The sequence below is a fragment of the Paroedura picta genome, chromosome 4, assembly GCF_049243985.1.
Source record: "Paroedura picta isolate Pp20150507F chromosome 4, Ppicta_v3.0, whole genome shotgun sequence".
NCBI lineage: Eukaryota > Metazoa > Chordata > Lepidosauria > Squamata > Gekkonidae > Paroedura > Paroedura picta.
Genome location: NC_135372.1, coordinates 60,940,041 through 60,955,401, shown reverse-complemented (window position 1 = coordinate 60,955,401; position 15,361 = coordinate 60,940,041). Strand labels below are relative to the sequence as shown.

At 40.0% G+C, this 15,361-nt stretch overlaps 1 protein-coding gene across 4 annotated transcripts in view; it reads left to right on the top strand.

Annotated features, from left to right (window-relative positions):
* Positions 1–15,361, top strand: part of PKN2 (protein kinase N2) — a 58,889-nt gene that overhangs the window by 18,579 nt on the left and 24,949 nt on the right. For 3 of the 4 annotated variants that reach the window (XM_077333076.1, XM_077333075.1, XM_077333074.1), the window contains exons 2-3: positions 5,147–5,447; positions 15,098–15,249. In XM_077333076.1, the coding sequence (XP_077189191.1) occupies positions 5,147–5,447; positions 15,098–15,249 (453 nt within the window). Of the gene's footprint in view, positions 1–5,146; positions 5,448–5,952; positions 5,997–15,097; positions 15,250–15,361 lie in introns of those variants that run through there. The other variant, XM_077333077.1, reaches the window with a different exon arrangement.

Below are 15,361 nucleotides of genomic sequence, written 5' to 3'. Positions count from 1 at the left end.
TAAGAAGACTCCTAGTTGGAGTCAGGAAGGCAGGAGAGGCAGAAAAAGCACGGCTAGAAGTCAGAGTAACCAGTTCTTGTTGTGGGAGGAAGAATGCTTTTGTTTGCAGCAGCAACCTCACGAGTAACTCTGGAAGCCCCTTGCTTTGATGGGTGGAGCCTCTAGAAATGTTCAGTATTCAAAACACTTTGTAACCCCCCCCCCAATACCAGGCCTTTTACTGTCCTTTTCCCACCTTTTTTTGCAAAAGCAGACTTGACATCTCCTGAACCCATTCACACAGCGACTTTACCTTCCTTATATACATACATACATATAAATATGATAAATACATACGTACGTACGTACTTACGTACTTACGTACATACATACGTACATACATAGCTTCAACATGGCAGTTCGTGGAGAGGGGGAGTTAAAAAGCTGAGTGGTACGGGTGCCTGAGCTTTGCTGGCTAGCAACACACCTAGGATGGCCAAAATGCTATTATGGAGGATAAGAAGAGGGGGCTGACAGAAGGAACCATGGAGACCAAAACAAATAATGTTGCTATTGTCTTTTTTGCAAGAAAAGGACCGGGTGAACAGGAGTAGATGGTGCCTCTTGAGGCAGGACAAACAGTATGAGTTTGAGGGGAAATGCTCTAATGGTGATAGCAGCAGACAAGCAGGTTGGAGGGCTGCACAGAAAGAGAAATTTTAAAATATAAGCATATCTTTCCTAATTTACATTGTTTCTCTGGATTTCAGAATGTTACAGTTTCCATGCAGCAGATGCAACAATAAATTTAATGTAGATACCGTATTTGCCGGCGTATAAGACAACTGGGCGTATAAGACAACCCCCCAACATTTCCACTCAAAATACAGTACTATGGGCCTCTATGGGCAACTATGTCTATCCCAACTGAAGTGCACTCGGCGTATAGGACGACCCCCCCACTTGGAGGCATGTTTTTCAGGGGGGGAAAGTAGTCTTATACGCCAGCAAATACTGTATATAATTTCTGGTAGGCTGTTCCCTGTGTTGATCATATATTAGATATAAACAGGTTATCAAAACAGTAGCCCTGCTGTATTCTCCAGGAGCAGTCTAGGAGTGCAAGGTTTATGCCATATTTTCCGCAGTTGGAAATTTGAGGTTCTGGTTTAAACAGAGATTGATTCAGTTTGCTGCTGTGGTACTGGAATCCTGATGTTTTCAACTCAATGTTAATTTTTCTCCAGCAGGGGAAATACCTTTCTCCTACCTGTCTTCATGCATTTTGTGCTATATATTAGCTGCAAAATTCAGTTATCATATAATAGATTATATTTTTATATATTTCAGGAAAATTAATAGTTTAAATATTCTCTTCAAACAGGAGGTTTAACGTATTTAGAAAGGCTATATAAAGCTATATCTAGCAGACTGCCATTATTCTCCAATATATGATATGAAGTAAAGGTCCATTCTGAATCCAACTAAGAAAACTATTTAAGATTGTAGACCTCAAGCTGTGAGAATTGTGATGCCCAGGAATGCATTAACAAAATTAGTCATATTGTTGTCACTTAAACTCTCATTCACACAACAAACTTTGTAGTTTACTGTAAATGTATTTTGAACCAAGATTTTTTCATACTCTCACTATGGGTAATTGTAATGGATTCTAGATAGATTTTTCCATACCTTCACCTTCCTCCAGCAGTCCACTACAATTCTCCAAAAAGCAACTGAGGTAGAGCAAGGGAATCTTTTGGCCAAAATGCCATGGGCCACAGTGGAACTAGTACAGAATGAGGGTTCTTCCACACATTTGGCATTATTGAGTGAAGCTTGCTGCAAAGTGTGAGAAATGATTGCGACTCACTGGCACTCCATACTTCTCGAGCTGTCTCGCATGTTTCTGACTGCTTTTCCCACTTTAGTCTTGTTGCACTTTGGCCTGCCTACCAGTGTCAATCACTTTGGCCAGCCAGTCCCCTCCTGGCTGATTGACAGATGAACTTCTGGCGATCACCATTGTTTTTTTTTAAATAGATTTATTTGTTGAAATGCCTATCCGAATCTTCATAGAGGCACAGACAAGCTCAGTTGAGGCACATGTATGCCTATTCATTGGTCCAGGCCGTTCTCCATTTTTTAAAAAACACTTCCCATCCCCCAGAAGAAGGGAAAGGGAGGCGGGTGCAAGGGCGGGTCATTGAATGCGGATGTAGCAGTTCTTCGCCTCCGTACATTTCTTTTGCTGGTGGCCTGCTAGTTGTCTGCTGGGGGAAAGCACTTGTAGTTTGGTGAATCCGCTTTATCCGATTCCCCAATTAGCGCTTTAAAATGGTGGATTTAGTGAGCAGTTTGCTGGCCAGACATGGGACGTTGCTGATATCATGCGGTGCAGCCAGAATAGAGCATCTTCACAAGGTAAACATTTCGCTATATTTATCGCGTGCAGAAAAGCCATGAGAATGACCTTCATCTTACTCTTCTGCTGATAAAAGAAGTGTGGTGGGCATTGCAGCACAATCCCTCTGTGCTTGGTGACATTTTGTACAAAACATCTGGAACTACCCTTTCTGGGAGATTGCAGCTGCTAGGAGATAGGAGGAAAAGGTCAACATCTGGGCCCAGTTCATTACTTTTTTCTGCTGTATATATTTTCCACTAATATGCTTTGATATGCTTGGTTTGGCTCTTTGTCTTTTCCTATGTAGATGACACTTGTGACTTGTAAAGATCAATGTGAAGAGGTCTGTGAACATAATCTTCATCATTAATTTTTCATTGTGAACATTTTTGAGTTGAATACAATTAAAACATAATGTCTAGGTTCAAACATCCTGCAAGAAAAAGTTGTTTTCGAGTGACTGGCAAACAAGTTATGTGTTGCCCGTAAAAATAGGCTGACAAACCCAGTACTGTGTATACTGACTTACAGTGGATCCCAGAATCTCAAGCTGCAAGGGCAGCCCAGCCCTGTTAGTACAGTTTTCTTAGCTGGATGTGTCAATTGTCTGTACTTGATGGCATTTTACGTGCAAGTTCTGTAGACTTAGCTATGGCCTCTCTCCTTATCGAGAACACTGTAGATAAAATTGACTTGACTTTTATTTACTCAGTATTTAAGTAAGTTATTTTATTTACTTAAAGTGCTGTGGAAATCTTTGTCATTCTATAATACAATTCTATAATACATTTTTAGGCAGTGGTTTAAATGAAGCATTGGCCTGTTCTTGTTTTAGCAGGTACATAACAGTGCATAATACAAGCCCAAACACTATACAGTGGAAAAAAGTATGTGAAAGAAATGTAATTCACCAGAAAATGTACATATAATACAACAGTTAGTTATAAAATATGTGGTTTTAAATTAGTTTTAAAAATAATTTATATGAGATTCAAGACAGCAAGCACTAAAAATAGTGAATTTAATTTCTTAAGTTTGAAGAATTGTTTTACTTTTAGTGATATAGATAGTATAAAATCTGATTAGTTCATGAATTATCTTGTTGCTAAGGGTAATACTGTGAGGATCGGAGTTAAGCTCCCTAAAATGCAACTTACTACCAAGCTAAGCCACAATTTGTGAACTCTTCATTATATATAGATAGAAGAGGGGTCCACAAATTGTTTTTTTCCCCTGTTTTGTCTATTCTATTTATACTAAGGGGGGAATGTAATCAAACTTTAGAAATAAATCATTGGCTATCAAAGCCATCAAAATAGTATTTTTTTCCTGGCATATTCAGGGCAAAACAACCATATGAGCTTTGTTAAATGTGTTCCTAAATGTATTTTTTTCCTTCTCATGGTATATAAGCCTCTGTTCCATAAGTAATTGTGGAAAGCATTTTGCTAATTTATAATTACCACTATATAAAATTCTAGCAGAGCTCTCAAAATGTCATGTTTCCATATAAAAAGTGCATCATTTCCCCTATGAATTAAAGTCACAATTACTTTATATATGTTAGCAATGTAAAAGTTAGCCTAGTATGAGATTATTCATGTATCTTTATCTTTTCAATTTCCCACCTACTGTTATCCATAATTATACCTATACTTTTGATTTTGTTCAGATAGGGATTAGAACTGCTTTCTGTTTAACAGCTAAATTATTCTGTTTATGATGCTGTTGGAGCACTGAGATAAAATGTTATATTAAGTACATAATTTCTGTAAATATCTTTATAGCAGCTGTGACAGCATTTATCTAAGGGCTTAATATCATTGATAATGTTTGGTGACCCCATAGAATTTTAAGGGGAAGTGATTAAGCAGAGGTGGTTTACCATTATCTTCCTTTGCAAAATATTCCTTGGTGGTCTTCCACCCAAGAACCAATCCAGTTTAGTTTCTAAGATCTGACAAGATCAGGGTGCCATTCTACATCCCTACCACTGATAATAACTAGGCTAAAAAATCAGTATGCTTCAAGTGTTATCTATGTATGTGTTCAGAACGCAAATCAGAAGTTGAAGCAAATAGAAAAGGTCAGGGATACATCATCATTCTGGAATAAATTGTTATTGTTTTTGGTTGTGTGTGTTTTAAAAAAAATAACAGCGGGGTTGTAACTTATTGTATATTGAGGGGGACTCGAATGTGTAAATATCTCATGATAGTAAGATACAATTTGCATGTGTGAGGTATTCTGGCTGAAATGCACTGCAATTCCTCAGCGCAAAGAATAATTGCTGATTTTAAATGATAATCTGAGTCAGAGCTTTAAATGGCCTTGTGGTCTAAATTCATGAAAATGTTAACATAGCTTTCAGTGTATTGGTGTCTCATCATGGTACACATGTGTTGGTATGCAGAAATGTCACTAACCAGGATGTGTTTAACATAGCCATCTAGGCCCACTTTTCGGCCATGTGAAAGCTATCATTGTGTGCTATTATTTGTCAGGCATATCAGAGCAAAGTCCGTATGTGTGACAAATCCAATGGAACTTAAATCTCTCACTGTTTAAAAATAGGCATAGCAAAGGCGTCACTAACTTAAACCTGTTACCTGTGAGTGTTAATCAATAGGTAAAGCTCTGCATCTAATCCATTACATTGCAGACAAATGGTTAGTAAAAGTGGTCTCGCAATATGTATTAATTCTAGCTTGTGCAAAATCTCATTTGATTTTTAATCTCTTTTTTCTCCCCTTACCATAGGTAGATGTGCGAAATATCCTTGTCTCTGACAGTGTGAGCATTGGACAAAAATTGGACTATTCAGACATAATGGTACAGCAGAAGTTGGATGAAGTAAAGGACCAAATTAAACGGGAAATAAGGAAAGAACTTAAAATCAAGGAAGGAGCAGAAAACCTTAGGAAGGTCACTACAGATAAAAAAAACTTGGCTTATGTGGATGACATTTTGAAGAAATCAAATAAGAAACTAGAAGAATTACATCATAAATTACAGGAATTAAATGCACATATTGTTGTAACAGAACCTGAAGATGTCACAGGTAGAGTAAATCAAGATTACTAGTATTTTATGGGTTGTTAGATTCAGAGTACTGTGAAGAATGGAACTAGACTGTTTTTCTCTACAGCTAACCCCTTTCCCCCAGCTTTCTCAGGGATCAAGAACCCCAATTAACAATTGTGGAGGTCTGAAATGAATATCATCCTTTCTCCCTAACTGCAAGGTCCTTTGGAACAGTGGGAAAAATTTTTGGCTTCACCCCCTAGCTTTTAGACCATCCTTAACAATTAGACTTGCAGTGCTTAATTTTCTGAAAGCATAATTTACAGGCATTTCAGCCTATGTCTAAATAATGACTATTTTAGGATTCTTATATTTCTATCTGGAGATGTTCATGTTTGTAGAGATCATCTGTATTTTCTAGCATGGAAAAACAATGTAAGGAGTTTCAGGTGGTCTGTTCATTCGCATCTTTATTAATCCTGTAGCTTGGTGTTTTAAGATTTTATCGAATAACTTGGAAATAAATTTATTTGTGTCCACAGGTCATGGAAAATATGCTTAGTTCCATTGCATTAACATAAGGGAGGCAAGTAATAGAAATTCCTCTTGCTGTGCTGTGTCATTTTAATCTTCATCATGCAACCAATTATATGGTGTGTTAGTGACCCAAATGGCATGTAGGCAAGTGCATCCTCATTCTAGCCCACCTATTCTTTCATGTGTCAATAGTAGCTCTTCTTCCTCTGGAAGATACCTGGATTGGATTTAAGGGATTATCCCTCAGTTCCTAGTGAATTGCCTGGGTAAGGAAACCTTAATGATGTAAGTGCAGACCTTTTGAACAAAAGGGCAAAAAATGAGAGATCTGCTATATCATGGATTATACATATAGCTGCATTTCTGATGAAATGGAATTAAAATGGAATGCTGCTACTCCAAGAAAATATAGTCTTGTTTTATAAACCTTCCAATGTTGCTGATGATTGTTTGATCGTTGTTTGGAAAATCAACTAGGAATAGAGTAGCTCAGACACGTGGAAGGGACATTGACATTTTGCATAGACTGAAAACATTTGGTCTTGGATCATCCCTGTTTTGTGCTGAATAGCATGAGTCTACCCTATTATGCTATCCTATGGGTATAGACCACTTTTACACAACAGTACTACACAGTAAGTTTCAATGTTACTTTTTAATGCCTCCTAGCTAGAACCAACATATGAGGCTTATTTAGAAAGAAGAGATTGTGCAACAAAAACATAGTTATCAGTTTACAGATTTCTGTGTACAGGAACTACTGCTAATAATAGTATAAATTGTGTTCTTTTTTGGTATTTGTTTTCTGTACTGCTACTAGTATAATGAAATACGACGTTGCATCTTGTTTTTAAAATGGAATTTTGTGATTAATTTGACCCAATTGAATTGCAAGCAGAATATCTATCTCTGGATTGGTATGAGGAGCTGCAATAGGCAAGGAGATTTGGTGGAAATAGCCCATTAGTTCAAGCAGAACTGTTGCTCACTTGCATAAGAGCAGGTTTGGAGCTATGCTAAAGCACGTGGTGCCAGGAGTACTGTGAAATGCTGATGAAGCATGGTGAGCATGATAATTACAACTGTGCTAAGAAAAGTTTGTATAAATTGTGCATACCACTCAGGGTATCTGTGAAAAGAATACTAAAAGTTGTGCAGTTTTAACAGGGAATGTTTTTTTTTTACTTTATTTGTATTCAAAGCACTTATGGTAGCTAAGACTGCCCAACATACCATGAAAGGGCTGAGTTTGTTTTTCTAAGACTACTAGAGGAATTGCTGCTTTTTCTCTTCTTTTAGTTAGAAATCAGTGGTCTGAATGCTGAGGAGACAAAATATAGCTATTATGGAGCAGGCACTGGAGAGAGAATCGGACAAAATAGGAGGATATAGATAAAAGAGAAACTGACTTTTGTGCTCTGAACAAGCATATGGATTACATGTGCTGGTAAATACAGTTGCTGGTCAGAGTGAGATAATGTGCTCAAATACTGCCATTGGAGTTTATGGTGTCTTGTATTAGTATATTGCTGACTGTGTCTGGTTTGGGGCGTCTGTCTGCTCACCTCCCCCCCTGGTCTTGCAAATTCCCCCCCCCCTTTTTTTCCCCTGTTACCTCAGTTGGAGGGAGATGCTGTCTGTCATCCCTTTACCATTACCATCATTGTTTTTTTCCCTGAAAAGATTTTAAAGTCTTGTCTAGTTAAATATGACTTCAGTTATTAGTATGCCAACTCCATCTTGCTGGTCGTTCATAGCTGTAACAGTGGTCTGCATGGTTTGCTTGACAGGTTTATCCTGCTGTGCTGCATGCCTGTCGTAATCCCATTATAAAAGTTACTGTCAAACAGCAGGCTTGTGTTGATGGATCTAGGTTTGAAGTGGCAGGGTTGGCCAAACTGCATGTGACACTGTAGTCCAGCTGTGCTGTCGTTCCCTTAAAAGCTACTGTTAAGTGGAGAGGGTAAGCGTGAATTGGGTCTGTATGCTGGAGAATCGGAGAAGGGCATAACTCCTTTTTTTTTCTTTGCCGAATTGTTTCTCCAGTCAAAATGTCCCAGCGGGTGGCTTTAAGGCCTGAAAGATACCATACCAGTACCTGTCTTTTCTCCTTCCAGGGTATAATGCAGCTTGGATGGGTGGACCAGATAGTGTTCTCAGACAATACAATAAAGCCATAAAAACCCAAGCAGAAATTTGTCTGAAAAAGGATGGTCTTGCACAATTCATTGTTCAGCCTTCAGAGCTTTACATTTGAACAACTATATCTCAATTATTGCTATTATGTTGCAATAAAAAGGTAAAGGTATCCCCTGTGCAAGCACTGAGTCATGTCTAGTGTTTTCATGGCAGACTCAATACAGGGTGGTTTTCCATTCCCTTCCCCAGTCATTACCATTTACCCCCCAACAAGCTGGGTACTCATTTTACCGACCTCGGAAGGATGGAAGGCTGAGTCAACCTTGAGCTGGCTGCTGGGATCGAACTCCCAACCTTATGGGCATCGCTTCAGACAGCCTTTCTGCTGCTTACCATTCTACGCCACAATATGTGCAAACATACTTTCTAATTCTTATTATAAAACCTAATCCCAATATAATTTCATTTAATCTATGACAAAAGGTTCAAATCTCCTGTTGTGCCATGGGAGCTTGCTGGGTGACCTTTCAGCCCAACCTACCTCACAGGGTTGTTATGAGATTAAAACAGAAGAAAGGGAGATTACATAAATTGCTTTGAATCCCCATTGCGGTAAAAGATGGTATATTCAATATATAAATAAATAAGCAAGTTTGTCCTGCATCATGTAATGTAACTAATAGCCTTTTAGTGGGTTTTATGATGTAATCTGTATAGTGGATATCTCTCAAACCATACAGTAATGTTTTACCTTAATTGGAATTTCAACTTTTTCTAACACAGAAAACTATTTCAGCAGCTCTTTCAAGAAAATGATGAGATAAAAAGGACATTTAAGTTTACGTTATAAGACAGGGTTTTTTTAAGTGGAATTATTAAATCCGCAATAACAGTGGTTTTCAACCTTCCTAATGCCGTGACCCTTTAATAGAGTTCCTCATGTTGTGGTGACTCCCAACCATAAAATTATGCAAGGGTTCTTTCACAGAAATTAAACTGAACTGACCAATGGCATGAAGATCCATTGTTCATGATGGTATATAAATTGGGTTTTTCCCCGGGGTTTCTCAGTTCAGTTCTGCCTCTTTCCCACCATGCCAATCTTGCTGTATTCCACTGCTCCAGACAGACGAATGCTCTATTTCGATCTACCCAACAAGGCCCTTCGGCCAAGCTGCTTGCCCTGCCGTGGCCCCTCTGAAAGAGTCGTTTGACTTTAGATTTGATACTTTTTATCTAGTTAACTATTTAATGGAAGGCATTAGTTTATCCTGTTAGATAGAGAGAAAGGGTGTGAAATATTTATTAATTAGAAAGATTGCTACAACATTGAACAAATTGAGGGAGGGAGTGTTAACTGGCCATTATTAGATAAAACTATTTTTTTCATTCTAAGGATTGTGTGTTCTGCTTAATTTTGCTATGTTATTCACATGTACACATGCTTTCTTAGAGTGATTAATATTTGTTTCACACTTTGTTCAGTGAATGCAGCAACTAAAATTGCAACAGAAGCAACTGAAAATATGACAATAGAATGAATCAGAAAGAAACTATTTGCTTTATTTCTTGTCTCATATAATTAGTATCTATGCATATATGTGCAGAAATGTGTGTGTATATTAAAAAGGTGCACACTAACCAAGCTAGGAAGAATCTGGGAGAGTTCCAGTTGGAAGAAAACAGAAGATGGGGCTGATGGTGATATAACAAATAATTCCATGTGTTTTTAATCAGCATATTTAAAAAAAACTGTTAATTGGACTGGTGTTGCAGCATTAGCTGTCTTGAGTTGAAGGAGATAAGTTATAATATTAACAATAATAATGTTGTTTTGAAAAATTAATGTGTGAAATGGAGAAAGCTGGGAGAAAGTTAACCAACGATGTAACTTTAGAATTCTGTCAAAACATATATTTACTGAAGAATCTCACATGAGTATCTCAGGTGTTTTTGTCAAGCATAACACGCATGCAACTAATACAGTCAAATAATTGTAATAATTATAAATGAAATTAACTAAATGACAAAGTGTGTTTTGGAGATAATTGGAAAGCCTTGTGTCATGTTGTCCTGCCATGTGGGAGTCAAAATTCAGAAATTGACCTGGGTATTCCCAACTTCCTTTTGAGCATCTTGAAAATATAATGCACTCAGATTTATAACAAAGTGTGCAGACCAGTAACCCTGCTTGATGAGCATGGAGTAGTTGAATGCCCAACAGCTTCTGTAAACAAGGTCCCTGATATAATTAAGGTAGCCATGTCAATTCTGGCCCCTGAGCTGGAGTTTCGTATCTTAAGTGCCTCCTTGAGAGGATTCCTCTTATATTTCTAGTGCAGTATACTACTACCAAAGAACTAGTACAACCCTTGTCATACAAAAGAGTGGTAATGAAGCTATTAATGTGGGATGAGATTCTTACAGACAGGCAGCACTGATCCAGATTATCTGGAAACAGATTTGCAGTACTTTTCCAGATGCAAACATAACAAAGTTCCTAGAGAAAATTTATTAATTTCATCAGTATGTGATTGCTTTATGCATTCTGATTTTAAAAATATTACATTTCAAAAACACAATGGTATTATGTAGCTTTAGAAAATGATTTTAATTTCTGGTGAAAGCTTTATACTTACTGTGTTTATATCTGTCCACTATCCTTATCTGATCTTGTTGCTATAAACTAACACTCCTGCCCATTTGGAATTATAATCTAGTATTTTATAGTATGCATCAAGTTAGAGTACATGTATCCTAGATTGGTATATTGTGTTCTGCTCTGTGAATTCTGAGGGCTTGGCCATCTGTTTGATGTATCAGCCACCCAATGTACCTCCAGATGTCCTGTCAGGTCTGCTAGAAGCCATGACTGCCTAGGCATTGTAGCCCTCCATACTTGTAATTCTGGAGAAATTTAATTTCCATGCAGAGCTGCCATCCTTGCCGGACTAAATAAAAGAGTAAGGGGTGGTGGGGAGGAGTTAGGGCGGGCTCTGTCCGGGATAAAAACTCGAAGGAGCGAATCAGGAGCCGAATGGCACTCAAGGGCCAAGTGTCCAATTGGGAGGCGCGCGTCCCTATTGGACACTTGGCCCGTCTCCCGAACGCCGCACCTCCAACTCTGCACTCCTCCCGAGCCGCCATCCTTGCCGGATGGCCGCCACGGGAGAGGCTCGCCCCACACAGCTGGCCTCGGGGGGAACTGCCTCCCCTCCGGCCACCCCCTGCCCTAAACCTACACCCTCTCCCACCAAGCCGCCCATCTCCGCCCTTCCCACCCCCACCGCCCCTCGCCAGCGCCCGCGACCTTCCCACCCCCCACACACGCACTTCCCACTCACCGGTGTGCCGCTTCGCCGCCTCTCTGCCCGCCTCCACATCGCCCCGCCTGCCCATCACCGCCGCCTCCACCTCCACACCTCCTCGCACACTGCCCTTCCGACAACGCTGCTGAGCCCAGGCCTGCCGCTCCACGACGGCCCCGGCCACACGCTGGCCGCCGCCCACGCACTTCCCCGGCGACGCCCTGCACACGCGGCCCCAGCCTGCTCACAAGATGGCCGCCAACACTACAGCCGCCCCACGCCCGCTGAACACCGCCGCAGGAACTTCCTGCCCTCAGCAGCCGCTCGGAGGCCGCCAGCACCGGGGACAGGTAGGCCGCTTCCCACCCACCCACTCCCCCGACGATCAAGCCACCAAGGCCAAGGGTACCAAGGCCAGGGGGAAAGGCTTCTGCGGACCCGCACCATGTCGCCCGCGGCTATGCAGAAGCCTTGGGAAACCCCACGCCCAGCTAGCGCCCATTTTATTTCATGGTAAAATGGGCTTTAGATCTAGTCCTCTGATAATGCCCCATACATGGTGTCATCCATGGCATCAATAGGGCTCTTGCAGTTTGTTGCTGGTCCCACACATCAGGCAAGCCACACACTGGACTTGTTCTTTAGTGAGAGGATGTAAGTAGATCTGGTAGCAACCAATTCCATGCCATGGGCGGATCATAATGTCCTGAAGGTCCGCTTCTGTTTATTACCTCCTCAGCTCATCTGAGAGTTTGGACTGGGATGTCATCAGTATGCCGATGACACCCAGCTCTATCTGCTGATGAATGGCTGCCCAGACATTCACCAGATGTCTGGAAGCAGTGATGGGGAAACCCTTCAAAGATAGAAGTTCTGTGACTGGGTAGGAAATAACCAGGCAAGGAAGCATACCTTCCCTGCCTAGATGGTGTACAGCTTGTTGTTATTGTTAGGTGCGAATTCGTGTCCGACCCATCGCGACCCGATGGACAATGATCCTCCAGGCCTTCCTGTCCTCTACCATTCCCCGGAGTCCACTGGAAAAGGAAATGACAAACCACTCCAGTATCTTTGCCATGAAAACCCAATGGTGTACAGCTTATGACTGCATATAAAGCCAGGAATCTGGGTGTGACTTTCGTTGCCTTCCTTACGAGGAAGGCATAGATCACAAGAGTAGCATAGTAGCATGGTAATCCATGTGACAGTCAGCTCTAGATTGAATTTCTGTAACTCACTGTATGCAGGCCTACCATTATCCCTGACCAGAAACTGTAACTTGTCCAAAACGCAGCATACTGGGTCTGCACAGGAACATCTTGGAGAGCCCATATTTGGCCTGCATTTCAGCAGCTGCGTCTGCTGAATTCCAGATCAGATTTAAGGCACTGGCACTTAACTTTAAGGCCACCTGCGGTCTAAGCATAGGCCTCTGCCTATGTCCTCCATGGGAACATTTTGCTCCATAAATACCAAGCAGTTGGTAATCCCTGGTCGCAAGGAAGTATGTCTGGCCTCAAGCAGAGGCAGGACATTCTCAGTCTTGGCCCCTATTCGGTGGAATGAGCTCCCAGAATAGACCTGAGTCCTGATGGAACTGGTACAGTTCCAAAGGGCATGGAAGACAGAGATCATCTACCAAGTTTTTAGCTGGGGCCAGTGGTCCTATAACATCTAATGGGTCCCGCTTAATAAAAACACCCCTCCATGACAACATCTTATCTTACTCTGGAAATAATTGTTTTGAGAGAGACAGCACTAGAATAATAGGTGTAATCGACATTGCTGCTAGTTATACATGTTTTTAAATTGTTTTAATGTACTATTAATTATTTAATTTATGTTACTTTGATGTTGTACACCATCCTGATCCGGCGTTCCAGGAGGGTGGTATATAAATTGAATGAATAAATAAATATTTTTTTAAATTAAAAATTCAGTGTGTACCGATGCCTGGATAGCTGACTGTTTAATATTGATCTAGATTCCACTTAATTAATGCATAGAATGGTGTGTTATGAACTGAAGGAAGAGACAAAATCATCTTTGTATACTCTGAAATTTCACAAAAGGGGCTTCTGAAAGTTCAAAGTAAACAAAATATTTGATTTAACTTGGAGGAGAAAAGATCAGGTGGAATCAGGTGAACATATAATAAAAGTTAGATGACTTTGTATTCACAAAAACAGCAGATAGTTGCTAGCAAGTAAGTATTTTGCTATTTTTGCTATTCCAGTATTTTTGCTATTAAAACATTGAGGAGACAGGCTTTCTTTACAGTTTCTGCTTAAACACTCAGGCATAGCTTTCTGAGTTTCACCAACATACAAAGTTTATAATGTAGGAACATATAACCAAGTTCCCCAGACTTTTCTTTATACACAACCTAGGGATCATTTCTCTTTACTAGAAGCTATTCCCCCTTTTTTTGGCTTAAATGAAGATCTTCCTTGATCCACTCACTGTCTTTACCTCCTTTCCAGTCTAGTCAGTGCTTATTTCACTCTTCTTCAACTGTCAGTTCCCAACTGTCATTCCTCTACCAAGTATGAATAGGATTCCACTGGCACAGCATGTCACTCTGAGGTCCATAGACTCTGTTAGACATTAATGTTTAACGGTCTGTAAAGGGACATTCTTATTTTTTATCTTGAGATCTCTTTCAGGTCTTGGTAAGGTCTCTCTCATTATGAATGTGCTAGAATTTTTGTTTTTAGTTCATAGTTTCAGAAAGGGCATGATTGTCATTTTCACAAAATATTGGGAGTATGACTATCAGTTCAGGAATATAGTTTTGATTTCAGAAATATTATTTCTGGAGTAGGCCTGATCTCTGGATGTTGCGTCAGCTGAACAGGAGTAGGCCTGGTCTCTTCTGCCCATTAAAAAGGGAAACAGAAACAATATTCCTGGTATGTAGAGGGAGCTGAATTTCAGGCATCCCAAAATATCAGGCATGCTTTTATTATTTTCAGTATTAATGAAATGGCAAATTCCATTTCCTATCAGAAATACAAGAATGCATACCCCTTTCTCTTGCTTTGAATAGCAAAGAAATTTTGTTTGTCATTGGGTCATTGAAAGAAAAGGGAGATTCACATGTTACTACATGTTTTATATGGGAAAGAATCCATACAAACCTCCACATCTTCATGTGTGCTCGACTTTGTATTAGGATTGCCAACCGTGAGGATTCCCAACTTTCTGAAATTACAGTTTGTCTCCAGACCAGATTGTCTCCAGACCAGAATCTTGGATGCTTTAGGATGCTTAGGGCTGATCCTGAGTTGAGCAGGGGGTTGGACTAGATGGCCTGTATGGCCCCTTCCAACTCTATGATTCTATGATAACAATTATAGGTCTCCTGGAGAAAATAGCTGCCTTGGAAGGTGGACCCGGTAGCATTATACTGTGCTGAGCTTATTCCCTTCCCCCAAACTCCACCCTCCCCTGACTCTTCAGGAATTTTCCAACATGGAGCTGGCCTCTCTAATCTGTCCAGAAGATTCCCATTTGAAAAACTGGAAAGTGATCACATTAAAAAGAAGCACTGATACCACACTTATAATCTCAGATAAGGATATTAAATTTTATTTTGTCTTTTTTTTTTTTGTTCTTTTCGATGCTTAATGTTCTGGGGGGGGTATTCAGAAAATTAGTTGTTGGCTTGTCATCACATCGTTGTTTTATTTGTAATTTGCAGATTGTCCCAGGACTCCGGATACACCAAACAGTGATCCCCGTTTTTCTACAAATAACAGGTTGATGGCCTTAAAAAAACAGTTGGATATAGAACTGAAAGTGAAACAAGGAGCAGAAAATATGATCCAGATGTATTCAAATGGTTCTTCAAAGGTACGACTTGTTAAAATCTGGTTAAATACTTTTTCATTTCTACCCTGCATACAAACAACACGGTGCTTTTTGTTTGAGTGAATGAAAGTTTCTTGAGCAAGACAAATAATAT